This window comes from Alligator mississippiensis, chromosome 5 (assembly GCF_030867095.1).
Source record: "Alligator mississippiensis isolate rAllMis1 chromosome 5, rAllMis1, whole genome shotgun sequence".
Taxonomy (NCBI): domain Eukaryota; kingdom Metazoa; phylum Chordata; order Crocodylia; family Alligatoridae; genus Alligator; species Alligator mississippiensis.
In genome coordinates this window covers 3,089,296-3,104,532 of record NC_081828.1, presented here as the reverse complement: position 1 = coordinate 3,104,532, position 15,237 = coordinate 3,089,296, and the positions used below count along the sequence as shown (strand labels likewise).

The 15,237-nt window shown below is 44.0% G+C and overlaps 1 protein-coding gene across 5 annotated transcripts in view; it reads right to left on the bottom strand.

The window, feature by feature from the left end:
* Positions 1-15,237, bottom strand: part of MAST2 (microtubule associated serine/threonine kinase 2) — a 309,296-nt gene that overhangs the window by 14,522 nt on the left and 279,537 nt on the right. For all 5 annotated transcript variants that reach the window (XM_059727771.1, XM_059727772.1, XM_059727773.1 and 2 more), the window contains 9 exons: positions 14,160-14,368; positions 12,274-12,412; positions 11,356-11,488; positions 9,326-9,491; positions 8,126-8,227; positions 6,435-6,557; positions 4,008-4,117; positions 2,256-2,410; positions 1,423-1,736 (listed from right to left, as the gene is read on the bottom strand). In XM_059727771.1, coding sequence (XP_059583754.1) covers positions 1,423-1,736; positions 2,256-2,410; positions 4,008-4,117; positions 6,435-6,557; positions 8,126-8,227; positions 9,326-9,491; positions 11,356-11,488; positions 12,274-12,412; positions 14,160-14,368 — 1,451 coding nt within the window. The remainder of the gene's footprint in view (positions 1-1,422; positions 1,737-2,255; positions 2,411-4,007; positions 4,118-6,434; positions 6,558-8,125; positions 8,228-9,325; positions 9,492-11,355; positions 11,489-12,273; positions 12,413-14,159; positions 14,369-15,237) is intronic.

Sequence of the window (15,237 nt, the reverse complement as noted above, 5' to 3'; positions counted from 1 at the left end):
TAATTATCTGATCCCATGGTACTTTTCTTCCATAGCAACTCTGCCTCATTAAGTACGCAGACTGGATTATGTTCACCTCGGTAGCAATAATTCACTGCTTGGCGTGCGGGGCCCATGCCTTATACGCTGCACAGGTTTTCTAACTCTGCTTTGAAAACCAGAGCCAGTACTCTGCTCGGGGGCTTTTCTGGGGCTCTTCCCTATAGCAAAAATGAATTTGTTTTCGCAACAGGTATAGGAGACTGAGGCTATTACTATCTCCACTTTAGAGATGGGGAACTAGGGCATAGAGATTAAGGTCAAAAGTACTGGCTGATTTAGGTTGCCCGATCTGAGCCACGTAGGAGCAGGTTGTTCAATTCACTTCCTACTGTACATGATCAAAGTACCGTTTCCACTGACTACAGATTCAAGTTCAACATTTTGGTAAATCAGATTCCCAGTCAGGAAGTAAGGAAGATGCATTAAGCAGCCATGTGTGGAAGGGTTGGTTTGTGCATCACGTGAGTGCCTCAACCCCAGGGCCAGCGGCTTTTATGACCCGCTCCTCCACTGCCACATCCTGCTCTTTCGCTCTGTGCATTTGAAGCCAGCAGTGACCTCCTCCACAGCCCCCTGGGCCCAGAAATAGTGGCTGCCAAAAGGAACAAAACAGGATCCCAGCTTGCAGAATCCCAGAGCTGCAGTCACAGGCGAAGGCTTCCTCAGCCCTGTGCATACTACTGAGTACGGCTGGAAGATGGCTATAGAAAAGCATGAATCATGGCTTTTCCAAAGGTCAAATTTGGGTGAACCTTTGCAGGGAAAGCAAAAGATACGTCTTCATCCCAACAACTGTTTCATCAAAATTTGGCGCTCTGTCCCAGGCATGGGGACCCTATAGCTTTTCAGAAACAGGTCACTGGAATTTCTTTTTAACGTAACGTATCACTCTCTAGCTTCCTTCTCAGAAATGGCTGAGCTGGTGTCATGACAATTTTTAGAAACATAAAGATTCAGACTGAGAAAGATACTGCAAGAAAAATTTCAGTCTGAACAGTCAGAGTTATACCCAGGGTGTACTTTTGGTGGAAACCTGGTGGAATAACCTGGTAGAAACCAGGTTAATTTGCTAACCTGACAAGTCCAAAGAGGGACTCGGCTGGGGGGAAAAGAAGCAAGTTTCCCAAAGTTTAGTTTACTCTTTCCTGCCTATGCAGGGGGTCGGACTCGATGATCTATTGAGGTCCCTTCCGACCCTAGCATCTATGAATCTATAGACTCTCCAGGTGCTGTAAAGAAGCAGACAATGGCATGGAGATTTGTTCATTAGCAGGTGCCATTTCCAAATGTGTTACCCCACAAACTGCACCGCGGTGCGGCTAAAATGTACGGACTAAACGAGACTTCTCGCGGGCAGTTGTCCCCCCCACGGCTGCGCACCTGTCAATGTTGAGCTGCTGTTGCTGCTGACAGCTGATGAGAGTGTTGTCGTTGGTCCAGGGTCCCCGTCCAGCTGCAGCTCCTGCTCCACGGGTTGCTCGGGGATTGGCAGCGGGTGCCCCTCACGGGACTGGACCGTAGACAGCAACACTGCATCTGACTGTTGCTTTTTGGAGGCACTTCCATCTTCCTCGGCCGAGATGGCAAATCGGGGCATGTCAAGAAGTCCTGAGCAGCGTCGACGAACTGTAAGAGGTGGACTGGAGTCGCTTTCTGTGTGTGAAGACTCGGACACGGACAGGCGCTTACGCAGTCTGCGTGAGAAAGCGAGAGCAAGCTGTGATAGTTAATACCTCCAAAGAGCAAGCATTTGTTACTGGTACAGAAAACAATGGGCAAGCCTTCAAAACCTCCGAGTCTGAATTCAAGCAGGCCTCTTCCGGGTACATACTGGGGGCTTTGTTACAACAAGGGTCATTTGCAAAAGAAAACCTGTGCTATTTTCCTGGAAGAAAGGAACAAAACCAGACAAAAAGTACTGCAAATTGTGATGCAGACCCTTCTCGAACACAGAACAGGCCTTCCCGAAAGGGAAACCAAGTTGAAGAGCAGAGTCCCCTTCCCTTATTTAAGTTAGAACTTCATAAGATGCTTTTGAATGGTACAAAAATTCTACGCACTGAATTTCAGCTATTAGTCTACCACTTTTGACTTCATACCTGAGAGTATTTTTCTCCTATCAAGAGTTTATAATGTAACATTAGGCCAGGAGGAACAGACAGAGTTTCCCAATATGTAATTGGGGGAAAAAGGTACGGTTTTACTAAACTCACATTTCAGGAGATCCAATCACCCAGCTGCGGTCCCGACTTTTCAGGCCGCTGAGACTGTCTAGTCGGTCGTCTTTTTCCTCACTCAGGCTCCGCTTAGTAGGAGGTGGAGTTTTCCTCTCCTCGTGGATGGAAAGACGTTCCATGCTGCTATACACCTGCATGTAGCAAAAGCACGCAAGAGCTGGCTGTGCGTGGCATGTAGAAAAAACACCCTGCGAGCCCTTTCTAATCAGAGGGAATTCCTCTCTCGGGACGGTGAGCTGAAAACCTGAACTCAGCGCTGTTCTGCGGTTAACTAATGGAGGAGCCAACGCAGACACGGCACATTCGGCCGGTGTTTGCTGGGGAGGAGAGAAGGGAAGTGGGAAGATTCGGCGCGGTCGGACGTGGGCTCCAGGAGTAACACCGGTCAGCTGCGCTCTGACAGCGCGGCAATATGGAGCGCCGATGCTACTCGCTGTCTGAGCATTATCGGAAAAGCAGCACTTCTAAAAACCAGGGGAAGAAGCTGCTTAAACAGGCCCCGCTAATATGAAGAGCAGACATCTACATCTTGAAATCTTACCCTGCAAACTCAGCTCTGTGATTACCATCAGGACACCGGCCCCATTTCATGACCGTGTTTCTATTATGATGGGCCCAAGTTTAGAGGAATCTTTTTGAACAAAAGTCTTGCCCCTCCTTGAAGACTTGACTGTTTTGTTGCCAGCTAAATGAAATGGCCTCCTTCTGTGTTAGCAACATTTTTAAATAATTAAGGGATTAACAAAAAGAACCCAGGCTTTTAAAACTGTATTTGATTGTGGACCTGATTTACATTAAGAAGAGATTAATGAAAATAATGTTATTAAAAATGCAGAACATCAACAAGATAGCTATTAATAAATAATCTGGTTGAATTGTCAGACGAGTTTCAAAAAAATAACGAGCTTTCTATGCCTCCCACACTACAAATGCTGTATAATTTTCTAGAGCTTAAAATAAATGTATTACAAGTGGACTTTTCTTCATGGCAAAAAAGACCTCATGCTGAACAGAAGTTGCAGCCTAACAGATTAATCACTCTCTATGACAGCAGGAAATTGTGGAAAAGGAAGTAACAACTGATGCATTTGTGAAAAAAAGCCTCTTCGATACCCCAGCTATTTTGCAGGTCCAATTTCAATCCCATTTACAGTGACGTCAATCAGCAACTTCACTGAAGTCAATGGAGCAACCGTTATTTAAACCAGCGTGATACCACCATCAAGAATGGATTTGGTTCCTTTAGAAAACTTTTAAGATTGCAACTCGAAGGGCACTTAATGGGACAAGGCTCCTGTCCAGAATTCCTCCGAACGAGCTCCCCAGAAGGGGAGGGGTTATTTGTTTCCTGAGCGCACGCAAGTCCGTTCACATACGTGGAGAACAGCGTTTGGACCCAAAGCTGCAGTGCACATCTATGCACTGCACTTGGTTTCTTACTGATCAAATCCTGGAGCTACTTTATCCTGCGACCTCTACATCTCCACCTGGTATTGCAAGGAAATACGGAATAAAAACTGCAATTCTGTCATGTGCCCAGAGCCCCTCCATGAACACTGATTGCTACAGCATCAGCAGAGACACACCATGCCCATATGAATATTCAGGCTCCAATGGCCTCTCCAGGTTATTTGAAGAGGAATTTTAAAACAAAATGTCGTTTATAGAAAGCAACTTGGGCCTCAAAATTGTATTCTAACAGCTTTTCCTTTCCCTTTCAGCTCTTACCTTACTGAACCTCGGTGAGCAAGAGGAAAACTGCCGAATTTCCACATGATCATCATCATTTGTGTCTTCCTCGTCTTCTGAGTCGAGGTGGTGGTACCGGTCCGAGCGGGCTACAAACAAGGACACACATTGCGGTACCACTATTAGCCCAGGAAGCATCGACACCACCTAGTTACTCCCTGCACGGTAGGCTGAACCGTAAACAGTGCTCTCACGATTGGAATTAATGAGCGCAGATCGATTTGTCTACGTACAAAAGCTGCTTCTCACAGAAGGCTAGTATTCTGATCCTGAACAATGTCTTCCAGAAAAGTGCCGTCTACGGGCTCGATTTTGCTCTTCTTATCCCTTTAAATACGTCACACATCCCATTTGTTTGCCGTATGGAACGCCTCAGATACGTCACACAGATGCATAGCGATCCTCAGCGGGAAACCTGCACTGGACCAATCCTGCAGGCACTGAGCGTGCAGCTACTACACATGCAAGTAATGCTGCTGAATAAACTCCGGCAAAGTTTGCACCAGACTTTATTGCTCCCAGGTGCTGCGTTTGCATATGTGCCCAGGACTGCAGCACATTGAGCCAGGGAGCAGCAGCTCTGGCGGGCCGCGGACCCCAGGGTCAGCCTGCTAGCCTGGGGCTGCTCCATCCCAGCTCACCGTGCTGTGGAGGGGCTGGCAGGGGCACAAGGCTGCTTCCAGCGCAGGGGCTAGCCAGCAGACAGGCCCCCATACCCCAGCCAGCCCCATCAGTGTCTACACGTACGTTGTGGTGGAGTAAATAGCTCCGCTGTCAGATAGTACTTGTATCTGGCAGTACTGCCCTATAGCAGAGTTAATTAGTTTACTCCATCCTAATAGCATGACTTAGATGATGACTTCTTACTGCAGAGCGAATTAGTCAACTCCGCAGTAAACGTCTCATGTAGACGCATCCCCCGAGTATGAGTCGTATTGTTTCTCACCAGGGTCGTAGTGAAGGAACAGGAAAGCAAGTCACTCTGTCTTGCGATTTCCTACTGAACAGGCTTCCTGCCACCCAAAGTTCACTCTGCCCGTTTATCAGCCTTCATTTTAAACTTCAAGTCTGCTCTCCTCCTCCCACCCACACACGGCCAGCTGATTGATTAGACTTCGCTAAAGAAAGCCGGCAAAGCTATTTTTGAGTGAAAGAATCTAAGACGACTCCAAAGATAGTTTGTTCTTGGTTGTTCAAAATTGGTCTCTCTCAACCTGCCAAAGTAATTTGGCAAAAAAAAAATTCCTAGGCTGAGCCGTACGTGCCACGCTGCATCAGACAGAAAGAGGCTCCTTTCAGGAGTTACAGACCTCTGTGAACTGGGTTTTATGTCAGCAATGCCATCTCAATTACATGGCATCAATCCCTGGGCACCGGGATTCCTCTCCCCCCACAATAAAAAGCTCACGGTTAGGTATCCCCTTCTGTCCAGCTGAGTAAGTCTGGACATTGGTGGCTGACGACAGAGCTTGGAATGGCTCAAAGAAAAACCCAACGTGGCTCTTCTACCCACAAGGGTTGAGCAATCTGCCCCTGCACGCCATGGTCATCACTGGCCCAGAAACACAGCACTAGCACTCCAGCTCTCCACCCATCTTCCCAACGCAGCAGATAACTAAGTGGGCACATGAGGTCTCATCTCTCTGTAGCATTTCAGCCAGCAACACTAAAATAAGACAATTCTCAGAGCAAATGATCAAAATTCCTCTAGGGCTCCATTTTTTCCTTCTGATTCAGGTGTTACATTCAGAGATTTTTTTTTCTTTTAAACTTGGTTTGACTAAAACGTTTCTGAGGAAAGTTAGTATCACCCCAAAAATGGAAACCCGCAAGCAGCCTGGAACAGCCATCATATCGGACTTGCTTGATCACAGCAGTCCTTTTCACAGTATCCTGCAGATCCAAAATCCACAGAAAAGGGAAAGAGAGAGAAAAGCCAAGCCAATAAAACTATAAACCTCCACAGGTGAAGCAAAAAAGTTTCTAGGGCTCTTTTAATAAGACAGCTACCGACAGGGGAACAGACAGTATCTGATGAAGTAAGCTCTCTGCTTCTGAAACCTTATGCTATGTAATTGATTTAGTTAGTCTACAAGGTAAAAATCTACCTGACTTCAGTCTACACTAACTACCTCTTTCAGATATACTTAAAGCCAGCAGTGCCGATAAAACCAGGAATAATTTTAAGACTGAAATCTTTGTGCAATTCTAATATACTTACAACTTGCTCTTCTCTTGGGACTCGATATAATACTTTCTAAAGCATTTCATTCACATCTATTTTATTCAGGTGGTGGCCGCGATCTTCATGAAGCAATTAACAAAATACACGTGAAATACATAAGAGCCACGACACACATCAAATAGGCAAAAGACTTAGCCTGAATGAAAAGCTCTTTCCCTTACTGTCAAAGTAACTGGTGTCATCCTCAGATTCCAGCTGGGGAATGAACTCTGCTTTCTGCCGAAGTAATCCATTCCAGTCCAGATCCTTAAAGAACCGGTGCTGTTTCACTTCCAAGGCACTACCTGAAATACAGGTGCTTTTTTCAACATCACTCTTGCACGTAAAAGACCCACCGTCTCATGCAAGGGAGAAGGCAGGTGAGTGCACGCACTTTCTAAGAATCCCAGGAAGCGAATCTTGGGTTCTTTGCCAATGTTATGATGAGGCACAAAAGTGAACAAGAATCCCAGCCCACCTCACATGCACGCAGTTTAACCAGAATATTTGCCTACAGTGACGAGGAAACAGCACTTCTGGCACCATTCTGCAGCTTGCATGTGACAAGAGAGAGCTAGCTCTGCCAGGACCAATGTTGTATGCCATCTTGCTGACATCAGGGGTGCACACACATGCTTTTTGGCCCTGATTCGGGAGGCTATTTGTGTGTAACCAGCCCCACAGAAGCCAATGGACTCTCGTGCTTTAAATGATGGAAGTGCCTGCACCTTCCTAAATTGGGTTCTGTGTGATTACGGTCTCTAGCTAGATGGCCCAGACAGAGACAGGACCTTTGCCTTTAGAATGTGGATTTTTCATAAAAGGTTTCCTTGTCTGCAAAGAAGAGTGGAATCAGTAAAGAAATAAGATGTGCTGGATGATATTGCCAGCAAAAATATCAACTGGGTAGGCAGTTCAGTGATAGACCCCTTCAATGAGGAGCTGAAGTGAGGCATCAGCCCATTTTGCCAAAATCAAAAGCATCTTTCAAATGGCAATGATTTTCAGGCATCCCAGCAGGGCCCTGAACTGGTGAGCTATGGGTGAAAGGCACTGTGCGTCACAGATTCGGGAGTCCCCCAGTCCTGTGCATGCCTGTGTTTCAAATCTGCTAAGTGAAAGTGCATCCTGAAACTGGTGCACGTTTGCATTTTAAAAGGCTAAATATAAATTACATGCAAAGCCAAAGTAAGCAAGCAAATAAAATTAAGGGACCAGGAGAATTATACCGCAGAGCCAGACGGACAAACTAGAGCATTAGGTGGAAGTTTGCTGAATCTATCAATAGATCCTTAATATGAAAATGGAAGTCTGAGGTTGCAAAGGCTTAAATCTGACATTACATTGCTTACAGATAGTCTTAAGCACTTTCATTTGCCTGAGAGATCTCAGGTTCTTGGATCTTTGGGGGATTAAACAGCAGAGTCCAATCGCTAGAGCGAAAATCTGTCATTTACTTTGGCATGCCCACGAGTACTCATCAATATGGAGGGTCACTTTCCTTGTCACAGAGAATTTCATGCAAAATCTCTTTAAATAATGCTCCAATTGAGACACAAATCCCTAACAGAAACTTAAACTGGAGCAGTGCAAAGTTGCTGCGAAAGAGGTTTCTCGGGGACATTTGAAGTGGGTCGGTGTCAGTGACTTTTCCTTTTCTCTGAACCACAACAATGGGATTTTTCTGATGAATGCACATCCCACCCCGAGGCTGATCACTACGGGGGCAGAAAACTGTTCAGATCATCACTAGCGGCAATGCAAGCTACTTTCCGGTGGTAAGTCAGCAGTGTACAAAAAGTTTGGCGACTTTCTTTGCCACTGCAAGTTCTTTCTTGCTTCTGGTGGTGCTTTCATTAGCATACGCTCCTACCTGTTCCCATTCTCTCCAGGGGGTTTTGGCAAAGAAGTTTGGAAATGAGGTCCTGTGCATCTGGTGGCAATGCTTCATCCCCATCCGGCCAAGCAATTTCATCTGAGGAGATAAAAAGACTTGCCTTTTCCAAATTGCTTTAAGATACATTTTAATGTGCACAAATGTTTTCTACACTAGAAATATGAACTTGAATATTTTTACATTCAGCAGCACGTGTGCTTAATATAACTCAACACGCTGACATTTTTCAAAGTGCGTATAAATTCAGCTTTAATTAAAGCTGCTGTCAATGCAAACAGTATTTGTTAGGGAAAAATGTTAAGAACCTTAATAAGTATGAAACAATGACCTTTTCTGAAAATACAATGTTGACAATGTGGCTATATCTCATGCCAGCATGTATTACGTACCTTGTACAAAAAAATGAGTAAGCAAGTCACAGGTAATAATTTTATTAATCAAATTCAGCATTTTTGTTCCCTTTGGCTCTCAAACTCTGAAGTTTACTTTCACAAATATTTGCCAAAATTTGCTTAAAACTGACTGTGTCAGAAATCATTCTAAGCAGTACCAATTTTTCACTAGTCTATTCATAAAAAGCATGCAAAATGGCTGAACTGAATGAGTAAATGACTTTCCATAGCATGTGTCCAGCTGTAACTGTGAGAGATGAGCCACAGGCCAATTACAGTCACTATCCAAGACACAAAGATATAAATTGTGTTTTATTGATTATATAAGGCACACTTGATTACATTTATAAAATATTTGACTAATGAGATCCATGGATCTACATCAGGCAACCAAAATCTATCTAGTCTGAATCTGGCCAGACCACTCCTTTCATCTGACTGTGTATATTTTATAAGTAAAACGTGAAAGCATGTCATTTTTTCCCTCTACCCCAAAATGCTAATTTCTTTTACAAACTGAATCTCTCCTCGAAGCCTGCATTTGGACATCACCTGTACACACCTGTGACCCCGATTTCATGTACATTATCAAGACTAACAGCTTGTGGTGGTACTAGCAACTTACCAAAGGCTGGAACAAACTAGTTCTAATACTGACCAGTTAACATATTTGCTCCATATTTGATCTTTCTCGACTAAACAAAGCAAACTGCAGTATTTTCAAATACCTTTTCATAATGGACCTTTATGCTTTGTGCCTCTAAAACCAAGGAAGCGCACGTACCACTGATCACTTGTCCAAACAGCTCTTCTGGTGTATCACCAAAGAAAGGGACGCAGCCAACTAAAAACTCGTAGAGGATAATCCCCATGGCCCACCAATCCACAGGCTTTCCATAACCCTGTCGCAAGATCACTTCTGGGGCAATGTATTCTGGAGTCCCACACACCTGAAGACAGACAGACATGACACCAGTCATTTACATACTATCTTATTTGTAAGTCATCTTCTTCCCACCTCATTCTGCTTCTACTACCCCAGCAGGAGCAGGCAGCTAGTGTGTTATTGCTAATACTCCTTGTTGAGGCCACATTTCCATTAGGAGCCCTTTGCCAGCACAGAAACACTGGTACAGTTTGGTTGCAGCTATGCTGGAAAAGCTGTTCTCTGTAATGCAACACATTATACCAGTGAAAAGTGCAGTTTGCCAATATAACGAAGGGCCTCTGGTGCCAAGTTCTGTCATGTCAGGGATTATACCTCTTCCGACCCTGGACTAATACAGTTATCCCAGAAAAAGTTGGCAGCATTGACAGAGCTTAGAGACAGAGAAATTATGTACGTCTGAAAAATCTGTCAAAAACCTCTTCAGGCAGACGCTCCCTTTGCCTAAAGAAGGGTGTTTATACCCAAAAGCTTGCAAAGAAGAATTTTTCCAACTATTTGAGTTGGTCTAATCAAAGATACCAGATTTACCCAGAGAGCCTCGTCTGCCCGTGATCAAGACTTCAATGCTCTATGTTTATATTCGGTGACAAGTTGGAGGAAGATCAGAATCTCATACACCACGGGTTGACTTTGAGGATCACCATACCAGAAACTGGATGAAATTTAACAGTACAAAGTGCACGATGATGCTATATGCTTGCCTAAGAATTTCTGCTATCATGGCTCCATTAGCTGGAAATGGGAGGAGAAAGCTCGGAGTGTATTCTCCCACCACAAGACAACTATGAACCAGTCATTTATGCAGCAGGGGGAAAAGGCAAATACAGTCCTAGAATGTATTCAGGCAAAGTATTTCTAGTAGAAGCAGAGAAATTTTAATGTCACTGAACAAGACAGAATCTAAAGCAATACTGCATATAATCCTGGTCACCATGGTTCAGGAATTCAAACTGGGACAAGTACACAGAAGGGTCAACTAGGATCAAAGGCAACAAGACTTCATATTATTTTGTTTGGCAAAATGCAAGAGATGCTTGGACTGCCCTCTGTAAATACACCGTACAGGGAAGGCGAAGAGCTAGTTAAGCTAAAGGAGAACGTTGGTATAAAAATAACGGTGTATAAAACAACAGGTAAATGTAGACTTGAAATCAGAATACGGTCTCTAATCTACAGAGGAGTGAGACTACGAATCAGCCTTCCAGCAGAAGTGCTAGCAAGGGAAACCTAACCAGCTTCAAGGTAGACCTCGCTAACTTGTGAACGTATCACATAGTTGTTGACAAAAGCAGAGAACCAGAGTCCGTGAACTAGGGGGGCCAGGAGGTCCATTCAACTTCCAATGCAATTTAGAAAGGAAGCTTGAAATCCTAAACTAAATGTTACAATCACAGCACATCAGAAATGAAGTTAGAATTGCAAAAAAACAAAATGATTTGTGCAAAAACACATGAAAGCCTTGCTCCCAATCTTTCCTCTTCAGCTCTCAACCCACTGCAAAATGCCCACGTTGAACCCTATGAAACCCTATGACTCTCTCCAAAAAGGTATATACATGAGCCCCACACCCTGCAACTGGCTCCCTGCAGGCAAATGCCTGCACCTTCACGGAGGCAGTTGTAGGGTCAGACTCGAAGCCTATGGCTTCCTGGCTTACAATGGATTGGGTTTCACTCGCACACTTCCCATGCAACTGGGCATCCATTCGAATTACAATCATCAGTTTGCCTCTGCCTGCCTTTGCTGGTTACAGAAGCATTTAATTATGAGTACATAATTAAACACAATCAGTCTGCATATCTAAAAAGAAAGAACTGCAAATGGCTGTGGCAATTCACTGATTCTCAGATGTAATTTCAGCTTACCTGCTTATCCAGGAACTCTCTGGCATCTTTTTCAATGTGTCCCTCATACAGGTTAGTCGTGAGACTCATTAGCCCAATTTTAGAAAGTCCAAAATCTGTTAGTTTAATGTGACCCATGGATGTTATCAGAAGACTGGGAGGAAGAGGGGAAACAAAATAATTCAGTATTCACTGCTATAGTTTCCCAAAAGCAATCAAAACAGCAGATCACAAGGTTAAGCTAGTGCATTATCTAGAAAAATATTGGTGAGATACATGGTGATTGGTGAGTGTGCATTGTCTGACTTCTCCAATGTGGCTGAATATTGTATCAAAGGGACAGACAGCTAGGAAATCAGACGGATTTCAGCCAGATTGTACCAATGTAACAACAGGGTTCAGGCAGACATTTGAAGAAAACACTATTGTTAGCTCTCATTCTTTCCATGCTTAACTTTGCAAATGAGACTAAAAGTTAAATGCAGTCCTGACTAGCACCCCATTCAAACCAGCAACCCTGGGATTATGGTTTTTGTCAACTTTTCTACGTGCGGTTAAGATTTTAGGAACTGTTGTTGCATCAGGGGAAAATGAGCTGGTTGCTCATTTCTCAGTTCATCTCCCAAACATGCCATGGGCACAGCATACAATATACAAGTGATTATTAAGCAGAATTTAGGATATCATTCTGTAATGCAAATTAATATGCCTCTTGGGGAAGGTGCAGGATGCTACGGCCTTATTCAACTACCCTTTATTGAAATAAGCATAGAATGAATTTATAAAGAAAGAGAAGGTGAATGTGTCTATAAAAATTTTTCAAGACTAACAGATAAGACAAGAGAAACTTGCATAACAACAACATCCCGTGTTTCTGTAACTATACTTTATCATGAACACCACAACGACGTGTTTGGACCAGAAGGATTAAACACATACTTGTCAGGTTTCAGGTCACGGTGAACAATTCCATAGTTATGCAGATACTCCAAGGCCAGCACGGTCTCAGCAAAATACATCCGGGCCATATCAACAGGAAGGGCTCCAATATTCTTCAGGAGCGTAGCACAATCGCCTCCTAAGTAGCATAATCAAATATCACACATTAAAATGATACTTGTATTTGTATAAAGCAAAAACAGCAGCTTCGAGACCATATTATTTGCTTAGTTGAATCGCTGAGAAAGCACTCCTCAAAAGTACACCTTCTGAAACGGCATGTCTCCTTACGTTACAGGCTTCGATGTGGCCCAATGTTTTTAACAAACCTTAAGATGCTAAAATATCTGTTTAAGGAGCTCTGAATTAGAAGAAATCAAGTTATCTCCAGAAATTCATCTAAATAGATACCAAGTTTTTAATCCGACAGGATCCCATTGGTACCGCTACTGTAGCCAAGGGACCTGTCAGCCAGACAAGGGACATACGACAAACTGCACAAAAGCAACCGGGGGCTCAGAGATGCTCATCTCCGAGTTCCCAGCCAACTCTTTTTTCTGTTTTCTTATGATGGCTTTAAGGTCTATGAATAATAGACAGCACATTTCTATCATCTCATTTGAGACTGCACAGCAGAGTAAATGCTGAAGAATTACATTTATCTACATTTAATTTGATGGTATTGAAAACTCTGGTTCCAGGGAGTCTGAGTCTGTTAACCTGACTATTACTGCAATTACTGACAAGTGTTTCTCCATTTAAGGCATGGATCAAAATTCAACTTGCCCTTTCCAGAGGAGCAGTGCGCGTGGTTTTAATACGCCCAAGAAAGGCAGCAGCATTTGGCTCAATGATTGCCTTTCTGATGCAGTATGCTTAGAGAGTGTTGGGCCAGAGATGTCACTTGATCCTCGGCTTTGTTTGCAAATAGGAATTGACTCTGAATTTGTCAACATTTATCAAAGTACATTTCAGCTTCACTGATTTGTCTAAAACAAGCGGTAATACAATAGCTAGCACTCACTTCTTGTGGGTATTTGGCTAACCCAAAAAAGCAAGCCAGATGTAGGAAATTAATTCTATGTACTGCTGCAAATATACTGTTCACATTAAGATAAAACTGTAGAACAAGCCCAACTCATTTTCAAGTGGAATAAACAAGGTGGAAGCAAACGTGCAACGAAAGATTGGTTCTTAGCTTCCACTTCCTGTTGCCAGACCGTAGCACTTCTGTTCTGTATTTTTTTCAAACGTTATTACCAAATCCATTATGGGCCTGATCACTGTGACTGCAACGGCAGTAACCCCAGGGAGGAAGCCCCTGTCAGGGTCTCTCCTCACAAAGGGGTCCATGGCGGCTCTAGCCCCCACTGAAGATCCTGTACCCTGCTCTTTAGTGTCAGAGCTCCACCGCAGCCCGCTGTTAGCCCCAGCCGACACTGGGACTCTTAGACAGGGCAAAGAAATACGATATCAGGATGGAATCACTTCTCTGACTCCTCTCTGCATCTTGACCCAACCAGACTCCACTCTCACCCCCTACATGGGCCTCGGACCCATGGGCTGACCTCCGTGATGTCCAGGTAAAAAGGTGTGTCACAGGCTAGTGAACTTACCCTTCTTATGGGTGAGGGAAACCCTACGTGCAAAAGATCCACTGCTGCGTCACCTCGTGACCACGATGCAGCCTGATTTTGGATGCCACATTCAAGCCACTTCAGCGCAGAATGTGGTGCTAAGTGACCTTAAAGAACTTAAAGACACCAGAGAAAGCCCTCAGATCATCCAGGGGAAAACAGGCAATTTACAGAATAATTATTTCTTCTCTGCAAAGCTAAACTGCTTCAAAGATACAACCAGGCTGCTTTCTTTTTGGAGATAAATACCTTCCACATACTCCATAACCATGCAGAGGTGACGCTTGGTCTCGAAGGAGCAGAACATGCCGACTACGAAGGGGTTCTCGGCAAAGGTCAGGATGTCTCTCTCCACAAAGGCCTGCTGGATCTGGTTTCTCAAAATGAGGTTCTGCTTGTTGATCTTCTTCATGGCAAAGCGCTGGCGGGTGGTTTTGTGCCGCACCAGATACACCGCGCTAGAAAAGATGGCACAGAACGCCAGGGTTCTCACATTAATTGGAGTTATTTTAAAATCAGTGGATTGCACAGCTTATTACATTGTACTGTTAAAGGCATCAGGTGGGTTTTTAACTCTGACTTCAGGCTAACCATCAGTGGAGAGAGCAAGACATCTCCCAGTGCTCTCATCCTTTCAAGTCAGGAATGGGAAAAGTCACTCTTGACAGCCTTTTCTGGCAAATACACAACTCCGGTATGACTAGAGATGAACTAGATCAGCCAACGATTGCTCCCTCTACTTTATGAGATGCTTGAATACTAGGATAAAACTCAGTTCCTCCATCAGAAATAAGATCAGGTCTCATTAGGATTAATTCACAAACCATGCATTATAACAGAGTTTTTGCAAGTACTGACAGTTAATGAAGAACACAGCGAACCATCTTGTATGTACAGTTAAAGACGTACATTGTTCACTTTCGATGGTTACTACAGTCACCATGCGACCGAAAAAGTCTGAAGTATGCAGGATCAGTTCAACTCCTTCTGAGCTACACAGCCCAAGCAGCTTGACTAGCTGTAAGAAGCTGATGTAGGATTTCCTGTGATCAAGGTTTTTCACATCATTAGCTGTTTGCATGCAAGTAGCACAGCTTGCATTAGAAACGGGTTGCAACTCATTTTGTGTGATTATACTTATTTCTTCTTCTCTGGAATCAGTTTTCACACATGCATGGCAGAAGGCATGATTTTGGGTTTGGGAATCAGATCCAAGTCACACCATTACACCTGGCTGGTGTTCGAGTCTCCAGTGCAATCTGGGGCTGGAGCTGATAATCAGCTGGCTGTCAGCCACACACCAGATAGATAGCTCCAAGTGTGGTTC